This window comes from Athene cunicularia (assembly GCF_003259725.1).
Source record: "Athene cunicularia isolate RWA chromosome 2 unlocalized genomic scaffold, athCun1 chr2_part1, whole genome shotgun sequence".
Classification (NCBI taxonomy): domain Eukaryota; kingdom Metazoa; phylum Chordata; class Aves; order Strigiformes; family Strigidae; genus Athene; species Athene cunicularia.
Genome location: NW_020799095.1, coordinates 74,396,774 through 74,423,333, shown reverse-complemented (window position 1 = coordinate 74,423,333; position 26,560 = coordinate 74,396,774). Strand labels below are relative to the sequence as shown.

General features: G+C 35.0%; 1 protein-coding gene across 1 annotated transcript in view; it reads right to left on the bottom strand.

Moving 5' to 3' along the window:
* DNAH5 (dynein axonemal heavy chain 5) overlaps window positions 1-26,560 on the bottom strand; it is a 132,740-nt gene that overhangs the window by 71,751 nt on the left and 34,429 nt on the right. The window contains exons 17-37 of the mRNA XM_026841388.1: window positions 25,218-25,389; window positions 23,796-23,941; window positions 21,482-21,622; window positions 20,778-21,036; window positions 19,777-19,967; window positions 19,594-19,693; window positions 18,105-18,241; window positions 16,287-16,488; window positions 14,547-14,782; window positions 12,244-12,462; window positions 11,470-11,532; window positions 10,264-10,502; window positions 9,192-9,432; window positions 8,126-8,325; window positions 7,179-7,332; window positions 6,363-6,526; window positions 5,558-5,714; window positions 4,386-4,598; window positions 3,341-3,565; window positions 2,161-2,333; window positions 905-1,083 (exon numbers count right to left, since the gene is read on the bottom strand). Coding sequence (XP_026697189.1) covers window positions 905-1,083; window positions 2,161-2,333; window positions 3,341-3,565; window positions 4,386-4,598; window positions 5,558-5,714; window positions 6,363-6,526; window positions 7,179-7,332; window positions 8,126-8,325; window positions 9,192-9,432; window positions 10,264-10,502; window positions 11,470-11,532; window positions 12,244-12,462; window positions 14,547-14,782; window positions 16,287-16,488; window positions 18,105-18,241; window positions 19,594-19,693; window positions 19,777-19,967; window positions 20,778-21,036; window positions 21,482-21,622; window positions 23,796-23,941; window positions 25,218-25,389 — 3,811 coding nt within the window. The remainder of the gene's footprint in view (window positions 1-904; window positions 1,084-2,160; window positions 2,334-3,340; window positions 3,566-4,385; window positions 4,599-5,557; window positions 5,715-6,362; window positions 6,527-7,178; window positions 7,333-8,125; window positions 8,326-9,191; window positions 9,433-10,263; window positions 10,503-11,469; window positions 11,533-12,243; window positions 12,463-14,546; window positions 14,783-16,286; window positions 16,489-18,104; window positions 18,242-19,593; window positions 19,694-19,776; window positions 19,968-20,777; window positions 21,037-21,481; window positions 21,623-23,795; window positions 23,942-25,217; window positions 25,390-26,560) is intronic.

The following is a 26,560-nucleotide window of genomic DNA, read 5'->3' as shown; positions in this document are numbered from 1 at the left end:
ACTAGTTCAACAAGAAATTTCACAGCTTTTTCTTTTTTGTACTGGCAGACCTCCTTGATTATTTATCCTTTCATAAACTGCCTTATGTTTTCAAATATTTCTATTTCTTGGAGACAGCGTTACAAATGTATTTTACATCCCTAACACAATATTAATTACCTGCATTTATTAAAAGGCTGAAAACCGCTTGCTGATCATGTGTTGACCTTGTTTTATAAAGATGGTTTCAGCATTTGTAACTTTCACATAGTCCATAGAATCACATAATCACAGAATATCCTGACTTGTAAAGGACTTATAAGGATCACCAAGTCCAACTTCTGATTCCCACAGGGCTACCTAGAAGTTAAACCATGTATCTAAGACCGTTGTCCAAACATTACTTGAACACTGGCAGGCTTGGAGCCCTGACTACTTCCTTGGGAAGCTTGATGCAGTGCTTGACCACTCTCTCAATGAGTCATTTTCCTAATATCCATTCTGAACTTCACCTGATGCAGCTTTAAACCATTCCCTCATGTCCTACCATCAGACACCAGAGAGAAGAGATCAACACCTCCCTCTCCACTCTCCCTCATGGAGAAGATGTAGACAGCAATGAGAGCACCCCTCAATCTCCTTTTCTCTAAAATGAACAAACCTAGTATACTCAGCTGCCCCTCGTAAGTCACGATGTCTAGCTACTTCACCATTTCTGCTGCTCTCATCTGGACACATTCTACTATTTTTATATTCTTCTTACATTGTTGACTCAAAACTGTACACAGTACTTGAGGTGAGACACTCCAATGCTGAGTATAGTAGGACAATCACTTCTTTTAAATGGTTAGTTATACTACACTTAATGCATCCCAAGATACAGTTGACCCTTTGACCAACATCCTACCTTTGGTCCACACCTTACCTTTGAAGATCCTCCCAAGCCCTCGGAAATCCATCTGGTCTGAACAGTTGAAGACAACTACATATTTTCCAAGGCACCGTCCCATATCTTTGATGGTTTCAGTTTTTCCAGTTCCTGCAGGTCCTACAGGTGCTCCACCCATGTTCATGCCTAAAGCTTGAGCCAAAGTGATGTAACATCTAAAAGGCAACAGGATATCATCAATGGGCTGCAGTGTACAGTTTTTTGTATAGCGCCAGAGGAACTTACTCAAGTGTGTTACATGAGGAATTGTCTGATTTAAGGAAACAAGGAAACTGCTAAAATCACATGCCTCTAATTACAATTTAAATCACTAAGAAGGAAAACCCTTCACTCAGTCTCTGATGAAGGTAATATTAAGGTCTGTCTTCTCATACATAAAGTGGAAGAACAGATAATCCTCAATAATCAATCACCTGAAAGAATATGAGAAGGGAATAAAGCAGATACAGAGATGCTGCCTAATCTAATTTGGTTAGGCTAGTTCCTGAATTACTTCAACTGAAGTTGTTCTGAAGTACATTATACTGTGGAGTACAATAATGAAAGACAGCTAACCTTTCCTTTCTCATCCACTTTTAAAATTTGATCATAGAGTGCATCCCATTTTCATAAATGAAACTTCTATGTGTAATGCAGTAAAACACCAGCTGACAATTATATTTAAAGAGAAGCTCTAGAATTTGCTGCATGGAGTAGTTAAAAACCAAACCAAAATCAAACCAAAAATACCCAATGCCGTTATTCTGCCAATTATAGATTATAAAACATTCTTTGTGTTATTCCAGTTAGGTAGGTAGACCTCTCTGCTATTAGCACTGCAATTCTTTCAACATCTGAATAAAACTGGTTTTCTTGTCTATTCTTCCTTAAACATTTTCATTAGCTTGCCTGTAATCAGTTTTTTCCTGTATCTCTCTCTGCATATTGTATTTGTTGGATCTAGCTGATCCTCAGGTATACTAACCTAACATACATGAGAAACAAGTCCCACACATCATACATATGGCGATCACGCAAGTATGTAGCAAAAATTAAACAGAAAGTTATTTATATTGTAAGGCACAGAAACAAAAATATTCATGTATTCCATGTAAAATCATTGACTTTGATGAGACCACGAACGATAAACTCTGCAGAGACCTATTTTGCATCCAATAGGAATGACTAAATTGCTCTTGTAAAAGCCTAGGTTGGGCATCAATGAATAAAGGAATAAAATCAGTCTTTTTTACCTGTCTGTAAGAGGTGTTATGACAAGCCTGTCAGTGCAGCCCAAGAATTCATTCTGGTATGTGAAACCCACATCAGTGATCTTAATCATCATTTTATCAGAGTCTTCATTGAAATAAAATCTACACTGTTTGAGCCACTCGAAGTCTGTAGGGCTCTTGATATGCATGCAACACTAAGAAAAGAAGGGGAAAGAAAGCTGTAGAATTCATGGTTAATGTTTACTTTTGTATTCATATTATCTCATCTAAGTAGTACTGCAAAGGCAGCACTGCAATCACAATAAAAGGCATGAAGAACAGCTAGTAACACAAGAACAGTGGAGATCCTATTTTGATTTTTAACACAAAAACTGCTAATGTGTTAATGATGTCCCTGAAACCCATACTAAGGCAAAGGAACTTCAAGCTTTAGATTGAAGTGTGTCAAAATTCTAAATACAAATGAGTAGTCCATAAGTCTCAAACAAGTCATTAAGTTCAGTCATTTCTTTTACTCATCTCCACCATTTTATTTTTACATGTGAGTAGGTAGCACATAATGTGATGATTAAAAAAAAAAAAAAAAAAAAAAGTCATGACAACTGTATAAAACCACATGCAAATGGAAAAAAAGGTATTTCGAGACAATGTCATGGTGCAGGTATTAGTTAAGAAATTCAGATCTGAGAGTAATTCAAAGTTGACCAAATGAATATTAAAACAAGAGTTTAAAAGGTGTCCTGCAAGTTGTATCTAAAAATTATACTTAAGATGATTATCACTAGAAATAACTAATTCTACAATGAAAAAGTAGGTGCCTGCCTATCAGTCACAGGTTAAAACTCAGTAATTCTTTCCTCAGCTTGATTTCAAGAGTCAGTTCCAGAGCTTCATATAGGTAAAAGGGCACGTTAACTTTTAAATTTGAATGTTTAAGTAGTAAATGCTTTCATTTTCCTAATTTTAGTACTCTGAAGGGGAAAAAAAAAACAACACTGGATTACTTAAAGAGAAACTAAGACATGGATTGAAGAAACATCAGCATTTTTATAATGCTTCAGGTCACATAATTACAGTACTGAAATTAAATGTTTAGCTTAAAAGGTAAGAGTTCAGGCATAGCAATACTTTATTCTTGTCCTTTCTTATCGTTTTACATGGAAACCACCTCATAGCTTATTGTAAATTTTTCAGTACTTACCAGACCATCAAAAATGTCCCTCTGATGCACATGAATAGTGATTAATGTCTCATATTTAACTCGCTCAACTGGGCTAAGGTCTTTTGTTGTCATATCTATCAGCATGTTTAGAAGATCCAGGAAAAACTGGTTCGTCTTTCGCATAATTTTTTTATCATACCTGGCATTAGTCAAAGCTTCTTCTGAGTCTCTTGTCCAAATCATTTGGATCCCCAACAACCCAACCTTAGGAAACATAAAAAACATAAAAGTATATGCTTCATAATCTTTTCTCTTTCAACTAAAATGTACATTCACAGACACAGATAAATTAAAGAAATGGTTCTGCTACTATCTGTATAAAATTATTTTTTCATGCATCCATATAGAGGCCATTCAGCCTATGCATTTGTTTTATGTGTGTCAACTCCATTCATAAACGAATAGTTAAGCCCACACTTCAGTCTTGTAGATATTGTCTATGGTGCACTGCTGATACAGCTGTTCAACATAATTTACAACATATATATATATATAAAAATACTATACATAATTAATTTACTTTGTATATATAATGAATAACTCATGAATAATTAATGCTTCCATTTAATTTTTTTTTTCTCAATTCACAATTCACAAACTCTTTTTACCCTCTTCAACATTCCTGATCACAAGAAGCTTCTACTAGGAAAATAATTTTCTCTCAGCACTACCCTTAGCTCCAAATCTTTAGCAATATATACTGTTTTCCTGAGTAGATAACACATACAGTTCTACTACTTTTCCTTCAGTAGTCAAGTACTAAGCTTATAAAGAAATAGTGTTAACTCCACTGCATTAATTTATTGAATTCAGCATTATATTTTAACAAGAGCTTCAGAGTGTTTTCTTCTTTTGGTTTCAGATATGTAAAGTGTAACTTAAAAGACTGAGGTGATTAAGGTAAAATAAATGTCAGTTTTGCATCTATAACACTAGCTGCAGCTTTGATTGCAAAGACAAGAAAAAAACCCCAATGTGCTCTATAACTGTGAACAATTCTTCAGTGATTTAACAATGATATTACCTGGGCTGGGTAAGTAGAAAGAAATTCAGTCAGCTGGAAACTAGATTCCTGGATGTGCACAGCTGCCTGGCGAATAATGTGATGCAGTGACAGCTGAGATTCCTTCAACAGGGAATTAAGCCAAACTTCAACGTTACCTTCAGCCATTACAGGTCTAGTCAGCTCTACAGTCTCACCCTCTCGTGAACTAATTGACAATATACGGTCATAGATCTAAGAAAAGTAAAGCAAGAGCATTTTATGTTTGTAGATTTATTGTTATCTTTACTATAAATGTCTAATTTTCCTGACATCACTCCATTAAACTTATTTAGGCAACTAATAAACTAATAAATTATACCAACCTGTTAAGTGAAATGTAAAAACAATCAAATCATTACTTCTGGTGTGCAGAAAGGCTTCAAACAAAACTGTCATCTGAACAAGGAGACAAACTCCAAAACACTGGAAATTCTGGAATTTCACTTAAGTTTCAATGACAACATCCACTTTCCAGTCACAATAAAGTCAACCTTCCCCCATAACTTGTGGGTTAATAGCTTAACAAAATTTACAGCCTTACAATTAAAAATAATGGAAACACATAAGTTAAGGAACATGGTCAACCAAATAAATTTCAAATGAATGGGGAGGTAGTGAATTTCTAAGAAAATGTATACATACACAGGAAAAAAAAAAAAAAAATGTGTGGCTATCCGTTCATGTAAAGTGTATAAGAAAATTGTTCTTCAAATAGTATGTTTTAAAGGATATTAGGGATAACTCAGAAACAGGTGAGAGACTAAATACACTTTTTCTTAAAATAAAAATGAAAAAGTACACGTACAGGCAATCTAAATATACAAATATGCTCATAAAGAATCAGAAACTTATTTGAAGGGATGCTAACCTGTATTCAGCCACAGAAGACAGTACAGCAGCTTTGTATTTTTTTCTGAAACCTAAGCACTGGTGCAAATTTTGGAGGTTTTTTGCTATTCCATATAGAGTTTTCCTAGTAAACGAGGATGTGAAACTAAATCTTAAATGAAGAAAGCCTACACAACATCAAACAGTTGATGAGCTTGGTAAAACAGTTGAATTCCCCATGCACACAGGTAGCTTTCTTATTGAACAACTATAGCACATTGTTAATATGAAAGAATTAACATTAAAGTGTGGGCAGTACATACCCTTTCATGGAACCTGACAGTTTTAATGTTGTCAAAGACATTCAGCAGATGTGCCTGTATACTGTGAGAGTCTGAAGCCTGGCCAAGAATTTCTAAGAGAGCAGGATCCGACACAAAGAAGAATCGTGGAAATAGGAGGCGCTTTTTCTCCAGGTACCTGCATTTCCCAAAAAAATGGCAGGGGAGGGGGGTAGATGGTAAGTGAATTAATTTATACATCTTCACCTCTTTAAAGAAGGCATTTCTCACAACGTATCATTGCAATTTTTCACAGTGACAACAACAACAATTCTTATCCATCATACCTTCATGTTAAGTACCTGCATTAAAGCTACTCTTTTAGCATCTGAAATCATTTCACAGAAAGCTTTTATTATTTGCTATGATGTAAGCAGCAGTAAAAAGAAAATAAACTAAAGGAAAATAAAATATTTTTACATGCAGTCTGTTACTTGCTATTTAGGTCTCTCATGCTGAATTTCTCCCAGCTTCATGAAGGGTCTGAATAGCACATTCAGATCTAGACTGCCTTCTGGATTGAAACTAGGCTGAAACAAGCTTTGGTTTCAACAGAGATAGACAGTGAGTGACAGCTTAGTCACAAGTCAAATACTTGTGAGTTGCTAGCAATTTCACTGGCAGTATTGTATCATCATGCGAACCTGTTTGTTCAGTTCAACTGAATTCATAGTAGAATAAAACATGGGCTTTGCAAAGTCCATAGGACAGTACTCAAGTAATTGCTCTTTGCCTACTTATACAATTCACAACCATCTGCTCAAGACTGATTTGGTAGTAATCTTACCCTGTGAGTGATTTCTGACAGATTTCGAGCTGTTCTAATAAATGTGGTAGTAACTGTCCCATGATTTCATCTCCAATGCAGCACTGAACAACATTAGGTGTTTCATGAGCTCGGGTCATGATCCTCACCCAGGATTTATCAATGTTAGAGAAACGCTTTGCTTCCTGTTGAAACATGACAATGTGAAAGAGATGAAGGAACGAAAAGAGGGAAAAGTCACTTACTTGCAGAACTGGCACTCAGTAATCTCACCAATAATCTTCTCACTAGTAATCCCATGTCCAACTTCTAAAGATTTTTAATTTTAGAAAAACAAAGTTCTGCTTACACAATACAGCTTATTTTATACTTGACTGTCAAGGCTGCAATCTACTTTCTCTTTCAATCCATTCTTAAAGAAAACTCATTATGCCCTAAAACTAAAGTTATTTTTTCATTTGAAAAGCTATGTATGGAAGTTTAAGATAAGGATCCCTAGGTACTACTAGGCTAGTGGTAGATACTACTAAGCTAGTCTAACTAGACTAGGCCACTACTAGGCACAACACTTAAAACACATATTGGTTAAAAAAATTTACAATCTAGAAAGATCAACTAGCTCAAACAATTCTATTATTCTTTCTAACATGATATTTCTGTTGACATTGTTTACCTAATTTCTTAGCATGACTAGTTTTGTTAAGTACCAAAAAAATGCAGCTTATGTTACTGCATTAATTACAACATCACAGTTAAGTTTTATTCTTAAAATGTAAAAAAAAAAAAAAACAAAAAAAAACAACCAAAAACAAACTGAAGAAAGGCATGTCTTAAAACCTTTGGAAGCTGCCTTGCTATGTCACCACCAACAAAAACAGCTTCTAAATAAATCCACAAGTTCTGCACAGTCATCCAGTTCTCAATGATATCTGTTGTGTTGGAAAGATAATGCACCCATTTCTGAATCTGTGTCTTGAATGGTGTGTTGTATCTAAAATAAAAAGACGACTCTTGTTTTATTTCAAGAAGGAAACAAGTCTCTTGAAAGTCTGTACATTACAAGGACGAGGAATAATATTGCTGCTTGTATCTTTGACAAATGAAAGTACAAAATCCTATACTTCACTCAATTCAGCTACTTAGCAGCTATAAACTAAATCAGCTTCAACTTGTTGCTTTGTACACATGGTGTGTAGCACAGCTCTCATCCTACAGAATCTGAACAGGAGTAAGATTTCAATTTCATTCTAAGATAAAGTGGTTTCAAAAAGGTACTATGCAACGTCTTGAAAGCTGCAAGACTCCTAGAGGAGCTTACCCATTGAACTCTTGCTTTTGAACATCTGCCTGATGATCAGGTTCTGTGTTTCTTATTTTACCTGCAGGCTTTGGCATGTGAAACCAGACAAACTGAAGCTCATTTTAACTGGGATTATTTTCAGCACCTTCAGCATGAGGCAGTGACCTAACACAGGGGGCAGAGTAGCAATGCCTGTAGGATGCCTGCCACATCCAGGCAGTGTTCCCCATTATGCTCATTACTGGTTTCTTGCACCAACACTGTCCAGTTGATAATTCAGGAAGTTTGAGCTGCATCCATATGCTTTCAAAAGAACTTACTGGAAGGATACAGACAATAAGATCTAGCCCATGAACAGATCAAGAACAAGCAAGCTCTTAGTTTTCATCTAGATGTTTATTTTTCTTCTCTATAAAAAATAGATTTGTTCAATAAAACAAAGCCTCTTGCTGATATTTTTATCCCCACCCCCCCACCTCATTACCTGTTACTCATGAGAGAGCCAAGAATCATCAAGCTGTCCTCCATGGTAGCAATTGTTTCTGATGCACTGTCACCTCTTAAAAGAAGTTCCCCACGGGCTTTAAAGTTTGCAAAGATAAATGTCTTGTTGTCCCATTCAGCTATCACTTGTTTTAACTTCTGCTCAATGTCTCTCTCTTTCACAGCACTTATGCAGATATCCTTTCAAATAAATAGGATGTCAAAACAAGCTATGAATGTTTCAAATTTCTGGTATACAAACCTAACTCATATTTCCTTTAATCCTAGTAAGGCTGACGAGCAACTTTTTATCAAGTGGAAAGATCTACAGACATATAAGCACCACAGCTAATAATCTGCATACCACCTCACAATATTGCTAGCTTTGGGGGGAATAAAAGGATAATACAGTGATTACTTTTCATATCTTTAATGTTTAAAAGCAAAGCACCCTCACAAATTAACTCCTGGGCCAAGTTGCATGATTTAAAAAGAGGAGTTGACACCACAATACATTGGTGTCATTATTTATACAGAAAGCTGAAGTGATAGTCCATTTCTCTGCTCTTTCTTTAGAAATCATAGAATCATAGATTAGGTTGGGTTGGAAGGGACCTTAAAGATCATCTAGTTCCAACCCCCCTGCCATGGGCACAGACACCTTCCACTGGATCAGGTTGCTCAAAGCCCCATCCAACCTGGCCTGGAACACTGTCAGGGAGGGGGCATCTATGACCTCTGGTTGTGCAACCTGTTCCAGTGTCTCACAACCCTCACAGTAAAGAATTTCTATCTTATTTCTTCCTAATATCTAATCTAAATCTACTCTTTTTCAGTTTAAACCCATTACCCCTCATCCTGTCACTACACTCCCTGAGAAAGAGTCCAACCCCATCTTTCCTGTAGCCCCTTTTAAGTACTGAAAGGCTGCTATAACGTCTCCCCAGATGCTTTTCTTCTACAGGCTGAACAACTCCAATTCAGTTTTCCTTCTTACTGCTGTTACTCCTACACTATTTGAGCAGATTGTTTTGTTTCATGCATCCATTTCTCTTCCTTCACAATACCTCTATTTCCTCTTTATATCTCAATAGTGGAGCTTCCATTATATTCCTCAGTTTGAATGTTTCACTTTCCACATCAAAGTTGTGTTCAGTCAGATCTGTAATCCGCTTCCAGTGCCGAGGCATCATTGCTTTACTTGACATACGCTCAAGCAATGGGCAACATTCGCTTAAGTCCTCAATGATCTTCTTTAGGTCAAAAAAGGCCTGCCATTCCTTTACACCACGAGGAAGCTTACGGCATCTATATAGAAATAATGCAAGCTTTTTCGAAGTTTCAGATATTCTTTCTATCACCCGCTTAACTGCAGTATATGGTTTTAACAGCAGACCACATATCTTCCAAATTCAGGTTACCTGTATTCTGAAGATTCTGTATGTGATTCTGCATGTGAGAAAATCTGTTTCCAGTCTATTTCACTGACTGGTAGCTGAACAGGCACCTACAGGTTCCTCCTTCAAAGACTGTAGCTGCATAATTCTAATATACTTGTCCAAGCAATCTTCAAAAACAACTGAACCACTTTACATCTTGATTTCATCTTTTGGTGAGGCTCATGATACGCACTGCTCTGTGCTCTAGAAAAAAACCTGTTCCTTAGAACACGCAGGTTTAATTCTTTAAATCATTTAATTCTTGGTTTGATGACAAGCTCAGCTTCTATGCATTCAATAGATCCCAGTTTGTAGGAAAACTATTCAGCAATTCACTAACTTGCCTTAGACATCTAGGGTGAATCTGTCTGTCATGAATAATAATATTTCAACAAACAAGTGAAATTTCCCTTCATTAACAAAATAAACAGCAATTTTAACATATATTCTAATCTCACAAAAAAAAATGTTAAACAAGAAGCTCTCTAACGAAAAATAACCCTCAATATTTAGAGCCTAAACTGGCTCCTTTATTTTATAAAGTTGATAATGGATATATTTTTCAATAAAATTCACATTTTTCATGTTTCACTGAACAAATACATGCTCAGATACAATTATTGGTGCTAATGATTTATAATCCTATTTAAGAAGTAACAAAAGTATTTTAGGCATTGTGACCACAGCTGCAGTTTCTCACCTGTTCTGAAACTCCAGAAGTTCACTGTTAATTTTTGCAGTGTCTAATTCTGACCAAAGAATATCATAGTAGCCACTGACTGTGTCAATGACATTGTTATATAGATTATAGAGTTTCTGTAACAGATTCAATTGCTTCTTTATTTCAAGCAGCTGAGGATACCGAGTAACAGGCAAACCAAAAAGATCTTCCCCACCAGTATAAGTAATATATTTCCGAAAAAGATTATCAAATCGATTCTAAGAAAGAAAAGGGAAAAAGATTAAATTAAATAACTAAGTATTCAAGGACTATCATTATGCTTGGATCTGCATTAGTGATTAAAAACTAGTAAATACTAGAAAGATATATAGGAGATGTAATAACTCTCACTGTCAATGGTTTATCAACAACTTTCAAGAGAAAGTAACTTCTAGTTAGCTTGGAGCCACATCTTCAGAAGTTGACAGGGAGGCCTTTACTCCATGTGGCACAGTGATAGAACAATAAATGCTAAGCTTGCACATGAAAGAGGTGGAGCATGACATACAAAGTGAAGAAAGGTGGATGCAACAAATTCGACCACTCCAAATATGCTGTGCAATTCTTTTATTGAAGGGTTAAAGTAAGAATTACTACTGTTTAAGCAGCAGAGGAAAAAGAATTGAATTGTCAATTGCAATATAACTGAGGGAACATAATAAGAAGATAAATGAATAGCAGTATGGGAAAGGAAAACCATTAGAAGTCATCATTACAGGAACAGAAATTAATTATGGTACAAAGAAAAATTTCAACAGGCAAAATAGTCAGTTTAAATGGAAACCTTTAATACTACTTAAAAAAAAAAAAAAAGTGGAGAAGGGAGAAGACTGGGCAGAAATGTATTTGTGAGGAAAAGACACAATAATGAACATAAGAACAGCCCACAGACAAAAACACAACTTGAGAGTAGGCTCTCATTAGAATACTTGATGCTAGTAATTATTACTCATTATCTACGCAGCCTTTCTCTTAGATCCTACAAAATATAATTTTAACAAGCATTCCTTGCAAATGCATAAAAACATACCAACTCAGCTTTCATTATGTTAAAATAGACTTTGCCCCATCAGTAAGCCTATGTATCAATGAGAATTAATATAACTACTCTGCTGCATTCTCAGGGCCTTCAGGCGTTAGTTTACTTGTAATAAGTATTAACCAAGATCTTAAAACTAACAGTACCTGAAACATGGTAAGCCTGTCATTGGCTTCCTGAGGCTCTAAACCAACCACCATTGGCCCGTTCTAAAAAAAACAAAAAACAAACAAACAAAAAAAATAAAACAAGGAGTGAAAATAGAAATAGAAATAGAAATACAACTTATTTCTAATCAGCATTTTCTGCAGGATTCCATCCCTACATCAGATAACAACTGAATGAAGAGATCACAGTTACCTACTCGAACTAGCACTTTATTTTTTTTTTAAATAAATAAATAATAAAGGCAAACAATTGTATTTTTTAATACAGAATTTTTCATAATGGTATAAAAGCTAGGCAATGGTAGCTCCTTTTTCAAGTAAAAATGAACATTACTTAGAAGATGATACAAGACTGGTTCAGCTTGACTCATTTATATTCTACTGAGAAAGAACATAAGAGCTTAAGTCATTTGTATTTATACCCAACATCAGAAAACACTTCTTATATTCGAAGATATTTTCTCATTAATCCCAATCTTTACAGTTGCTCATGCTAACTACCTGTTTATCATAAATTTTAAATGTCTCAGGTCTTAATCTTTAATAGCTGATCACCAGCATTACATACTTTAGTCACACACAAAAAATAACCAAAGCCTGCCCAGCACTGAAACTCAAATACCACATTAACAACAGTAAGCATAGTATTCAGACAGTAGAGGCACATCCCATTAGTTAGTCAACTCCACAATCTTTCCATGCTCCCACTGCTCCTCAAAAACTCCTTGAATACAATACACCACAAACACTTGCCTGATCATAATCTGCATAGAACTGTGCACACTCTTCTGTAAAAGTTTTCACAGCTCTAATAAGCTCTCCTCTGAAGTTTGGCTGCAAAGCAATGAGCTCATTCTGCACTTCATTTGCACGGACTAGCAGTTTTTCCCAAGTGTAGTGCAAAGTGTCCACCTTCTCTATCTCTTCCTTGTCCACAAGTAGACCATATTTGTTTAACAAAGCATAGGATTCCTGTTGGAAAGATAGATCAAGATACACAAAATGATAACTGAAGTTAATTTTACACATATACGTATGCTAACATTTTAAATTTTTAAGAACAGAGAATGATTTGTTAAACAATCTGTTCTTTTTGCACAGCAGTTATCACAATCTGGCAAACCAATACCAAACTGGAAGAAACATCAAAATGAAAACTAGCTAGTTCTCCTTAACTTCTTACCTTTCACATAGCATTCTGCTTTCTAATAGATTATTTGCCCTAGTGCAATCTACCTCTCTAAAAATCTATTTCCAGTTAAAGTATTTCTTAAGTCTACAGGTTTTAGTTTAGTTTTAATGAGAATATTTTTCTGATTCATGTCTTCAGTTATCTGCTATGACCCACCTGAATATTACAGGAGGTGAGCCATAAGAGAGCATCTAAGCCTTCAAGTAAGCAAAGCAAACAAACTCCTATTCCATAAGGACCTTTAATCCCTACTTCACGTTTTCAACAAAAAAGAATTGGGAAACCACATCAAAATTTACCACAACTAATACGCTGCCACTATTTCAAATGTTATAACTATTCAACATTCATGAGGAATCTACTTTAAAATCTACTTAATGGTCCTTTGTTTTCTCAGAACACTATTCTTCACCTGTGCTACCAACATACAAACACCCCACATACTGAAACCCTTAGTCAGGTTTCACAAAAACACAACTGAAATTCACTTACTGTAAATTAACACAGCATAGGGTAGCTGTGAACCTTGTGACATAACAGTTTCTTCTGAAAATTTTTGTATAAAGTGGAATTATTTCCATTTACATTTTCCAGTTTGATCAAATTGCAGGCAAATTGCAAAAATGGAAACAAAACTGTCTACCACCCCGTTATGCGGAAAAACGTCAGCCTCCATTTCAAAAATTTGAAGCATAACTCCTTGTGCCTAGGCACTCAAGGCCCCTGCTTGCAGAATTGGAAGCTTAGGCCTTTGCCTTGGCTCCACATGAGCAGGAACTTCCAAAATGTCATCTCCTAAGTGACACCATTACCTATGACAATTTCACAGAAGGTTCTAGCTGCAGATATGCTTTGCTTTTCACTATAATCTATTTGTCCTATTTTTGTTCCTTCACACAAGGGAGACCCTCACAGCTTGTAAGGCTGAGAAATACATTCCTTCTGAGCTGTATTCTTCAAAATATGATAGGGCTCCATACTCATTTCCATTATTTGTACATGCTGCATTCCGTAATTTACCTCAGCTCAGAGAAAACAGAACCAGAAAACACAGGTGCAAGACATTTGCACGACAGCAAACACAGTTTTTGCATCTCCAAAACAAAATATTAGACTTGTGAACATTTGGTAAATAAGAATTCTGTGTTAAGTCACCTTTATTTAAAACAATAAAGACACAAACCTGATAATAAAATTATTGGCAATCAGGAATAACAAACATGTCTTAAGAAAAAAAATACTCTACTGAACATCTAGTCAATGGTGCATTTTGCCAAATTATAGTATTCTTAAATCCATACTCTGGTCAGGAATGCAGAGAAACAGTTATTATCTGTTTTTAATTCTGCCATTTGACCAGAAGTCCCTACATTGTAAGATGTTCAATAAATGTATTCTAGTAAGTGAATTTCTTTAAGGAAGTCAATTGCTTGTGTTTATTACAACATGTGATGTAGCTGATAAAACAATCACTCTCACACAATCTCGTAATCTGCCTAACATTAGCTTTCTTCTCTTCTGTATGCTAAACTATTAAAAAAAAAAAAAAAAGAAAAAAATAGCACAAACAATGCTTTTCGTATGTAGACTCTTTCCACAAAGTACTAAAAGCTTTCTTGCATTAAATATTTGTATTCTTATCTTCCTCTTACTTAAATCACTCAATTTCTGCACTATTCATTAAACCACGTCTCAACTCAGCAAGTATACATTTGTCCAAATCAAAGTTCCACAACAGGTCTGACACCCAACATATAATACATATTACATCATAAACTTTTCAAAGTGCACTGTTAAGTTTTAATCCAGAAAATAATCGCTGTGTTGAAACAGTACCCATACATACAGCATCCCTGTTAACTACCTCAATGGGCCCAATTTGAGAGTCTATGGAGATCTGTAGTTCTCTGATCTCTTTTAAAGCTGACATGGCTATTCTTATATCATCCAGATCCTTGATGTGGCGATTTAACTTCTTGCCAGTTTCCTCTATAAAAGCAAAAATTACTTCCATCTCTGTTCTGTACTTCTTATTACAATGACACCCCAGCAAAGTCATCCAGGCTTTGGTTTCCACTCTCAGTGCTAGCTTCAGATCAGCTAAAAAAACATTGAACAACAAATAGATATTTAGATATTGTATGTACTTTTTAAGATATACTTTTAGTCTTTTTTCAATATGTGTTCTCATTACTCCCAGTTCTGGTTTTTCAGTCTAATCATCCATGTACAGAAAAGATGAAATTACACTGACACCTATGAGTAGTTTATAGGATTGCTTGGAGTTCAGGATTGTTTTCCTCTTAGTCTTCTCAGAATATACCATCTTTCCTACTGGAAAGATGAGGCTCAACCTCACACTTGTCATCTTGTTCATATAGCATTATACACATTCCTGTCATACACATCACTAACAAATTGGTTAATATTCTCATTTAAGTCTAAAGTCTTTTCAAAAATTTATCTTTAAAAGAAATAATGTGACAGAGAAATGTAGCAGCCTGATTATGGAAGCTGAAGAAACAGAAAGTTTTATCTGACATTTAATGAAACCAAATGGTCCAGCAAGCATTTAATTTTTATAAGTTTTATCTGTAGCATCAGTGGAAGCAAGTGATGAATATTTAGAGAGAAAATTGAAGTCTTGCTCAGTTGCTGCCCAATTTTGCAACAATTCAGTCCATTTCTCTAAAACTCTGCCATTAAATTTAAATTTCTTCCTCACAGTTCTCAATAGAAGAGTCAAAAATAAATACCAACACAAGCATTAGATAAAATTTTAGCTAGATATAATTTCAACTCTGTTAACTAATTATTCATTTTGCTGATTTCACTTGTGTGTATTCCTTTATACACAGAGCTGCTTCTCATGCTTAGCTCTTTCACCTGATAATCTTTTTGATTTATTAAATATCAGAACCACCTCACACCCACTGAGTTTCAACAGCCAGCCTGTTTCTGTAGTTCTTTGCCTTATGATATAACCAAAGACATTCAGTTGACACTCTTTCCTAACGAAGAAAACATTCTGCTTCCTCAGATTTGACATCCATTGCAAAACCTGTTGTATGCATTTCTTACAGTCCATCACAGTTCCCAACTGGCCTTTCTGCTATACTGATGTAAAATGTTTATGCAAAATTTAGTTAGGTGATGTGGAATTTGAGCTACAAAAAAGCAAAGATTTGAGGCCTGGCTTTCATTGCAAAAAGGGAATCAGCAACACGCATGTTTCACTTAACTGTGTTAAATAGAAGGCTTTTCAGCTGTCTCAATACATGCAGCCAGGCAAGGAGAAAAGTAACATAAATGTATCATCTAACTCCCATAAAATATGTGCCTATGAGGGCCAGTGACAGAAGGATAGGCAAGCATCTACTATCCACCCCATAAGTGAGCAGAAGCACCCAGGTGGGGGAAGAACCTCCAGCTGAGCCTCACAGATACCCTTGCATTAGTGTTTTGTTTGCATGCATTTACAGCCAAAACAGCAAACAGCCATTATCTCTCTCCTTTTCAGCTTTAATCTAGATCACCCATCCAAAACCAAGCACCATCTCTCCTTCCCACAGGAGACAGAGAGAAGTGGAAAGCTGAACTCTACCAGTGTACAGTGCAACAGCTCCCACGCAGATGTATTCAGGCTCAGAATTGATTTTCAGCTCCAAGTCTTGGAAATGTAGAATTTCAGATTCAAAATCAGAGAGTAGTGGGTTTCTCATCATTAATTTATCAATGATTTCTTCCTTGTCCCTCTGCCATATATGGTGGTAACAACTAAAACTCTCCAAAGCTGTAAGAACTTCCTGAAACACATTAGAAATTCAAAGATTCTTAGCATTCTATGTATAGCATATATATAATTTCTTAGCATCTACTCATTAGAATACATTAAGAACTCCAGAGTGGAGCATGTTGCATCATCCCACCAAACAGAAGGCTGCTGGTAAATTTATCTAAAGCAAATTCCATTTGCAACCACAAGCCTTGCCAGGAACTGTACGCTAATCACATTCAATTTGTCGAATGAGTTACAGTATTTTCCAATTAAGTGATTCTTCAGTCAGTAAAATCCTAGGAACCAGTGGTAAGTAAAATCCTCCTTTAAGACTAGGATACAGTACACTTGTCCTTCCCTGCCACTTATTGGACTAGTGTCCTTGCTTCAGCGGAGATACAGTTAATTTTCTTGATCTGGGAGAGCGCACAGCTGGAGTGTAGGGCCCAGATTGGCCATTGGAGTATTCCATATCATGTGACGCCATGCTCAGTAGATAAAAGGAGGAAGGTTCTCTCCCCCTTCTGGTTGGAATTTTCAGCCTGTTCAGGATCACTGCAGGGGTAGGCTGTGTGTCAGCTGGCAGGTGGTGAGCAAGCGCATTGTGCATTACCTGTTTGTACTTCCTATTATTATTTTGTTACCATCATTAAACTGGTTTTCTATTTCTATCTATGAGTTTTTCCTTTTTGTCCCTGCCCTATTCACCAGGCAGGAAAAAGTTAGTGATTGGCTGCCAGCCAAGTTCAAACCATGACAATTAGCAACTGAAACCTGAGCTCCAAGGCCCAACATAACAAGAATAGCAGTAACACAATTCATTCTCAAATAATGAAGTTATGAGACATTTTTTATATGTATGATGTGGGTAATCTTGACATTAAATTCCACACTCAATTCAGGTATCTTTAATTTGAATATCATTTAAGGAGTGTGCAACAGAATTATTTTTCTGGTTCTCAGTTCTGGAAAATGTAAATGAGAAGTAACTGCTATGAAAGATAATCCGGGAGGAACTGATGCAGAATTTGCCAAAGAAAACATCAGATCAATACCTAGAGTTTACTAGAGATTGCACAGAATAAGAAAATAGTAAGGAAATTATGCATATTCCTTAATCTCCTAACTTCCAGTATCAAATCCTATATAGCACTTTACAAATGCCAAGCTGACAGCCAGTTTTCTTCCAAAAGTCTTCATAAAGTCTCCATAATGAGCCAGAAGTCATGATGGTTTCATTAGAATTTTTATGTGAATAAAACTGTATTTAACACACTTGTACAATTACTTCCAGTTCTATATTGTACACACAACTCAACTATATCTAGCATTTTTCATGATGTTTTACCAATGGAAGTATGGTTTTAATCAGACATAAGTTTTACTAATGTAAAAGTATTACATTACTTTATGTAATACTTAAAACCTCATAAATTTTTGAGCAGAGTACACATAACGTATGTTACGCTTTCAAAGCGTATTTCCAGATTTGAAGCCACATGTTTTCTGTCCACCATCCTACACTTTTTTATTCATATGTTTAAACACTGCTTCAAATGCCTACCCTTACTGCCCAAGGATATTAAAGTAATACATTAATATCCCTTAGTTGGTGATATTAAATTAACATCTCGATTGTCTTACCCCTTTTGTAGAATTAATAGCTGTGCTGAGTAAAGATACTAATTTAATAATTTCTTTGTTCTCTGAAATGCTCTTGAAGTAGTTCTGGCTTTGCACTGGATCAGACAAACTGAGTGATGCTGCATCTGACACACTATCTATAAAGGTAGATTAAAATAAAAAAGCAGTTTTAGGACAGACATATTGTTTAGGCCAAATAAATTCCTACAGACAAAAACTATGACCTATTTTTCAATAAGCATGTATTTTACAGTTAATTGTTCTTGCTAATCAAAAAGACAATTAGAAGTCTAGGTGGCCAATACAATTGCCACAAATTCATAAACCTCTCCATTTTAGGCAACTTATTTCATCTAGGTATTCTATCAACTCTGGAACAAGTTCCACTCCAATCTTTCAAATATAATCTTTCTTTTTCTCTTGCCTCTTCCCAAGGTTTACCCTGTACACTGCACCTAAGTGATTTATTGATATGTCAGCATTGTGCAAATCCATAAATATTTGTATTTTCTGAAATAATGTGGGGTAGACCACAGTTAATAATTTAAAACACAAATTAACATTAAATCTGAGAAGATTATTATAGCCAGTCCTCAAAAGGAAAGAAAGATTTAAGGGAGGTCCTTTAGTTAGTAAATACCCACAAGACTGAATTTACCATCATTCTTTATTTCATCCAGGCAAGAGAAATTCTTAGTTTTGAAAGATCAATTTCATTTCTTAACAATTCAAGCATTGCTTTCCTACTTTTTAGACTCAATGTACTTTTGAAGTACATGAAGTACAAAGTAGAACAATTGGGCTTGATTCTAAGCCATTTCATACAAGAAAAACCCAGCAACCAAAGATACCATCTTAAATTGCCTTGAATTAATGCCTTCAATAACTTAATTCCATGTCTGATCACAAAACCATTTAAGTTAAAAACCTTTTAGAAATTTTAGCCTATTCAATCCTCTGCACAATCCTCTCTCCACCAATACTGCAATTTATATAGACATTTCAATACCAGGTTTTATCTAAGTTCAACTACCTTTCTTAAAGGATTTTCGCCATAAGTTCTAAGATCCCATTTAAGCATGCCAAGTTACAAACCACACTGGAAAATTATCAAAGATCTTTTGTGTAGCAACAGTAACTATAAATGTTTGCCAAACTCATTCAAAATTTCAACTATGTTGCTAAACCCGGCACCCTAACAGCTTTTCACATGCTGCAGGTAAAACCCAAAGCAGTACAAATCTGAGAGGCACAAAAAATGCCCTTATTCAAATCCACACAAAGGCAAGCATCTTCAGGCAAGCCTGAGCACACAGAGAAGCTCTGGTGTTGCTATTATATCCTATTTCTTCTACGAGGTAAATTAAAATCTATCAAGTCTTTGTTCTACTGCTTTGGATGCATTCTGTATTTAATATCCTATAATACATTCTGTATAAATCACATTTACCTAACATTCAAATTGAGTGATGTCAGAGTTTATCATTACCATGTATGTTTTTCTTTCCAGTCTCTTTCATTTCATCATCAGAATCGTTGTCTCTGCTCTCACACCACAACACAGCCACTTTTCTCTCTAACATTTTCTTCTGTGGAAGAAATAAAATTTCATTTTTCTATTTGCAGTAGTTTTGAAACATTAATTTTAAGAAAGGTTGATAAAGACACAAACCTTGGATATTCTCTCCTTACTCCACTGTCCAACTCCTTTCATTACTTTCACAATACTATCTACAGCTTTATTAAGCATCTGTTGTACCTCATCCAAAGTGGGTGTCATGACAATATTAGGGATAGATAGGTTAATACTAGTCCTAATTATAGGATAAGCACTTCTTTTCTGCTTAGGAGCACTGTGATTTTCTAAATGAAAGGAAAAAAAAAATAAGGTTGTTATGGTTGTTCACATTTTTCAAGACATCACACTAGGTATTGTAATGATATAAACCAATACATACATCCTAGTATTGAGTGTAATTCCTTAAGGAAAAAAAGATTCCTGAGTAATTTACCAGATGTATTAGCAAAGTCTACAGCAGCACAAGCAAAAACTAAGTGCCATGCTATTTCTCTCTTCTTCAGCTTGTTCTGAGCAGCTAAACTCTGTCTAGCAGATAATTTTGTTATCTGGACTGTACTCCCAGTCAGTCTATTATATTGGGCACAAAAACTTAGAATCTCATAATATTGTATGCCTTATATGCTATAGAGATCAAATACAAATGCCTTTATTTTTGTTTCTTAAAATTATGTAATAAGAAAACACTTCAGAAGAGTGTGCCATCATAATGTATAGAAAAATCTGAAGGTAATCAGTAAGAGAAAGAGACTTTTTTTTTTTTTTTTTTTTTTTCATATAGTATTAGGTAAAAGCCAAGGTCAAAAAGGTAACCATTTATCAAGTCCAGCTCTAAATATAATACCTAGCTTCAGAACAGTACATTCAGTCCTAAGAGAAACAGCATTGAAATGACACTTTTTTTCTTAAAGGGCAAAAAATTATTTTGGAAATATACTGTGTTATCAGTTGTGACATAACAAGATAGTTTATTCAAATTTCCTTTTTTTCCCCACTCTTTTACATATGTGGCTCTTTTTTTTTTTATATATAGTTCTGGGATTTACATTTTTCTTTTCATAGGCTAAGAAAGCAAAGTACTGCAAAATGGCCACCTAAGAAGTTGATGATGGAAGATGCATGGATGCGCTTGCGTATGGTCTCCAGAGTGTTTCGAGTGACTTTCAAAAGGGCATCAATATTACGATGATTGAAGTAGGAAAGCAGTTCATTGGCTTCTTCTTCTAATATTTCTAAATTTGTTCTCTTCCTCTTTGGTGGAGGAGACAGTCCAGCCCATATCTCACTGGAATTGTGGGAGGAAGCCAAGCTTTTTGATCTTATTTCCTCTTCTGTTGATAAAACATCATAAAACTAGTTAGTTAATTGACTTCAGGTACTTGAAAACACAATAAAGCAACACCTCCACAGATGTCTGAAATACAGCTCACTTTTATGGAAGTGCAGATTATAATCATTTGTAATCTGTACCTCAATGTAACAGTCCTTTTACTCCTACCCACCTTCTCTACTCAGTGCAAACAGGCATGATTATCACCCAAATTTAAATATTATTTCTCTAGGAAGTCCAGCAATTTGTGAACACCCGTAAATAGCTGCTTCCATGGCATGAATATTTCAACATTCATGTTAGACTGATAATATTAACATATTTTGCAGATGATAGATGATCGCTAGATGATCCATTATCCAGGCAAATTCAAACAAAAGTCTTTAGATTGATACTTCAGTCAACTACAATATCTCCCAACACATACTATCAGCATGCAAAAGAAACATAAGTACGGAGCTACAGTACAATCTTACCTGTATTTTTCCCCCTTATTTCACCAGTGACCTGTACCTCAGTGTCAAGTAACATGTTAATCAGCTCATTAGCAGCATCTTCCACCAGCGAGCTTTTTAAATGTAAAGTCTGAGAACCTTTTACACAGAGTTCCTGTTATCAAACCAAAACAAACATGCTCTTATCTTCCTGCTTCTCATGTCTATTGCATGGTCATATCAACCTTTATTAACACAAACATCAAGGCTTCAGAATTGTGAAAACCAAAATCAATACACACTATTTTTAAACTGGTTTGTTCCAAACTATTTAGAGTTGGATTCTCTGTTGTGCCAAACAAGACATCATAAATGTTTTTTGAAACTACTATGGCTTTTTTCCGAAATCACATGACTCATCCATAGTTAATATCATGACTCAATGTTTATAAAGCTTAGTTCCATTAAAGGGCTCCCAAAATCAAGTGCTGCTTAATTTTCTGAAATTTCTGGTGTAGTTATTGTCTATTTAACCTTTCTTTTAATCACTGCCATTTCACATTACTTGGCTATTCCATAAGGAGTATTGGAAAATTGTATTTCCCACTTTGATAAAATCTATCAAAAGCTGTATTTATGATTAGAATAAACAAGAAACTTAATCACTGGGGGGAGAAGGAATCAAAGAATGAGATTTAATAAAATTGAGATTTATTTTTTTTTTTAATTATTGCGCATTTTCTTCTTTAATACTGTAAAATTGATCAAGTATGCTTTAACCAATTATCATTTTTAACTATAATTGCCTTTTAATTTTCTTCTTCCTTTTCAGCACCTATTTCTTTAAGCTTAATCAAACCTGGCTACCTCTGTGTAATTAAAAATCAATATTTGGAAAAATTCAGCCATTAGCAAGATGCAGTCATTTCCAAATTTTAAGACAATCTTTGATATTCCTAATGATTCAGTCTAGTTGAGAAACAAGCCAGATCTGATTTGCAATATCAGCTACTAAACAAAGTACTCTAGGGGTTTTTTGACATTGTAACTACTTTTGTTGCAGCAATTTCTTCGGGAAAATTAAAAACACCTGTTAAGTGACATAACTTATTTCTAGTTTCTTCTAATTAAAAACTATGATAAGCTTACAAACACTGTTACTATTTTCATTTTACCCATAACTGGGGCGAGTATACCACTTACTCTGCTAACTCAAACTGATTGGCTATTGTGGTCTTGTAGTTGCTATGTACCAGTTTCAGTTTTCTTGCAGAAGATCAACATTAAGCAATATCAATTATCACACAATGCTGGGAAATGTTTTTGTGCTGCCTCTCACATACATTTACCTTAGTGAATATGTTCTAGTACCAGCCCTATCAGGAAAGCATCAGCAGGATCAACAAAAAAACCCTATGGGTTGTGAGGCTTACAAAATATCATTCATTCAATAAAATATTATTTTAGGGTTTACTTTGTATTTAGCAACAAGGTGAGCTGTTACAAAGGACAAAAAAGGAAAGGCCAAAATGGTAAGTACACTAAGATAAACAAAATTTTATTTGTAGTATTTATTGCTGCAAGAGTCCAGGGGTGGGGATTATCTACATGATCTTCTACAATCTTTTCCAAAGCAGTTTATTTCAGAAAAAAACACAAATTGCACATTATATCCTAAAATAGTAGAATATCTCACTACTGCCTCATAAAAACCATTCTGACATTTCAATTTTATTATAGTTTAATCAGCTTTCTAACCGACTAATGATTTACACGCTTACACAGTTAATCCTTCTCAACATAAAAGTATTTTGATGAGGTGAAGGATGGGGTTTTCCTAAGATATCTTCACTCAGGGATTTCTGAGTATATTCTGCACATCCTATTACCGACTGTGTACAGTTTCAGTATACAATCATTTCCATAGTATTTACTCTCCCATGCAATGAAGTGCACTTGTTATGGAGCTGTTCACAGGCATCAGATGGGCAATTCCCTTATTTAAAGGCACAAATAAGCAACAATGACAAAAAAAGACTCTATTCACAGAAGAAAAACATTTAAGTTGAATGATATCAAAGCTTAGAAGAAATAATCATACAGTAGTTGGCTTGACATTAATAAGCTCAGAAAATAATATCTCAGCTCAGACCTCTGCATTTGGTATTTTTGTTCCTTTTTAAGGTCCTGGGCCTTATAAAATACCCATATCAAGTGGGTATTTCCTTACTTCAGTTTCCCACACATGCTTCATTAATTCTGCACTGTTTTTATAAAAACATAAAAAAGGGAAAATATCTTAATTCAAAGTCATTGAACTCTTCTTTATTAAAGTTTTATCTAACAACCTTAGTCTTTTGGAGAAATTCCTCACAGCTCAGTGGTTCATCTTCTGGCAACTTACAGAGTGGCACTCTAGTCATTTCTTGAAGGACAGCATCAATACGAAATTCAACCAAGTCATTCACTCGATCAAGCAACAACTCCAGCCCAGCTTTTGAAGCAAACAGAGATTCAAAACAAGCTTAAAATTTTGAAAAAATAGTCCTTGCAGAGTCCCACTTAAATTTTTACTTCAACATACTCAATTTTATATTAATTCTACAACTTAACCAGCTTACTTGAAACATCTAAACTTCTATGGCAAGGTTCACCATTGAAATAAAAATTAATGTTTTGTATAACATATGCTCATCTAGCAGATGCTCTCCATATTCTAAAAGATAATAGGCAAAATATTATAAGGTGAGCTTAAAGTACATGCATTTCAAGCAAAGACATTCAAATTCACCTGAGGTCCAGGAATACTTCCCCTTCTCCTATAGCTTGAATTAATTACCACTTAGAGAAATTACTAACAACAGAAACTTTTGACAAATAAAATGTCTATCCTTCAAAAAAATGTTGGAAGCCAAATAAGAGTCAACATAAAAAAAAAAAAATCACTAGAATTTTCACAGTTTAATAGCAATTTGCTTTCAATGCCGAAATTGAAACATCAACAAGGTGTCTGTTCCAGACTCAAACTACTTGTATTATTCAGATTTAAATTGAACATAAAGTCAGGTTAGCATCCAAAATGCATTTTAATTTGATATTTCAAATAAAGAAAATTCCCACTATAACTACTTACATCATTTCAAAAAACAAAATATGTTTGATGTAGGAATTAAGACGAAGCAAAAGGAACTTGGTATCTTCAGAAACACTATGTATCACAATGGATCTTGTGATAATCTTTTGAAAAGACTACAAGCTCATCTGTTTTCTACAGCTGTTGTCTAAGAAATGCATGCATTAGTTTTAAAGAGACTGATGTTAAAAAAAAAAAAAGGTTAATATGAAAAGCTACTGAGTGGTGACAGTGCCCACTCAGTCAAGATAATATTCCCTGAGAACTTGTTTTGTATATTATAGAAACAAAAGGCAAGATTAGGAAAAGCTGAAACTTAGAAGGTCTTTTAAAAAGTAGCTATCATTCTTTGAATTTAGAATATACAGGACCTTTTTGCAAACTATTTTATGCTTGGTTTAATCCTAACTGCCATCCCACCCATATTAATAAAAATTTGACAAATACATGAGACAAAAAGAAGGTGTTGATATAAAGCAAAGGTTTCATGAAGTACAGGACAGGTGAAAATTCTTAATTCTTTCATATATAAGTCAATTAATTGCAAATCATATAAAGGGTAGTAACCTTCATAATATAGCTTGCATTTGTATAGAAACAAAGAAGCAGAAGTTAATGGAAGAAGGCAATGATTTACCTAGCTTGTAAAAAACTGTATTAATATATTTCTCAATATTCAAGGATGTCCAAGTCAGCAACATTAGACCTGGCTGGATAGCATCATCTACATTTGCTAACTGAGGAGCCATCAGTCGTTCAATAGGGTGTTGTATTTTCAGTTTAATTCTTTTATATTCTGCCAACATCATCTGAAATAAGCAGAGAATTAAAGCATAGTTAATATACATTGATTTAACTTCTTCATGTACACATACTTATCATAACTTAAGAAAATTGCTCTGGATGTACATCACTGAAATTCTTAAGAAACAATAATTAATTGGCAGAAGTTCATATTTGTTGGTTTTTATAATAATGCGAGTACTACTTTGCATGAAAGTTATTTGTAAATTGTACTAGTTTGGGTTCAGAAGGAGTTAATTTTTTTCATAGTTGCTCATACTGTGCTATGCTTTATATCTGTGATCAAAACAGCGTTGGTAACACACCAGTGTTTTGCCTATTGCTGAACAGTGCTCATACAGCACTGAGACCTTTTCTGCTTCTCACCCTACCCCACCAGTGAGTAGGCTGGGGACTCACAAGAAGCTGGGAGGGGACACAGCCGGGACAGCTGCCCCAACCTGATGAAAGGGATATCCCATATCTATGGCATCATGATTGAAAATAAAAGCTGGGGGAAGAAGACGGAAGGGCGACATTCTGAACTACGATGTTTGTCTTCCCAAGCAACTGTGATACAGCCTTGCTTTCCTGGAGATGGCTAAACACCAGCCTGCTAATAGGAAGTAGTAAATTAATTCCTTATTTTGCTTTGCTTGCACATGCAGTTTTTGCTTTCCCTATTAAGATGTCTTTATCTCAAACCACGTTTTTTTTCTTTTAACCTCTGGATTCTCTTCCCCATCCCACTGGAGGAGGTAAGTGAGCAGCTGTGATGATTAGCTGCCTATTGGGGTTAAATCACAACAAAGAAAAAGTTTTGCAAATTTCAATCTCTAAATGCATGTTCCAGGAGACAAAAAGCACAAGGGAAAAAATTAAAAAAAAAAAAAGCTTCTAAGTCAACTGATCAACACTTTTACTAGACCAGCCTTAACAGAATTTTAATATGGTATTTGGATTCTAATGAATCTTTAACCCACTGATCTAATTTCACATGGTTTCACATGGTGGCAAAAAATACTCCTAGCAATAACTTTATGACTTAATATGACATTTCTTTCTCATTCAGAATCAAGTAGTCCTTTGAAGCTATAGAATCCTTTTCTTGAGTCATTGAGAACCTTCTCTGTTCATAGGCAGAAAATGTTCCAAAGGATTTAAGAGATAAGAGAAAGGGAAGTTTTAGTTTCTCTT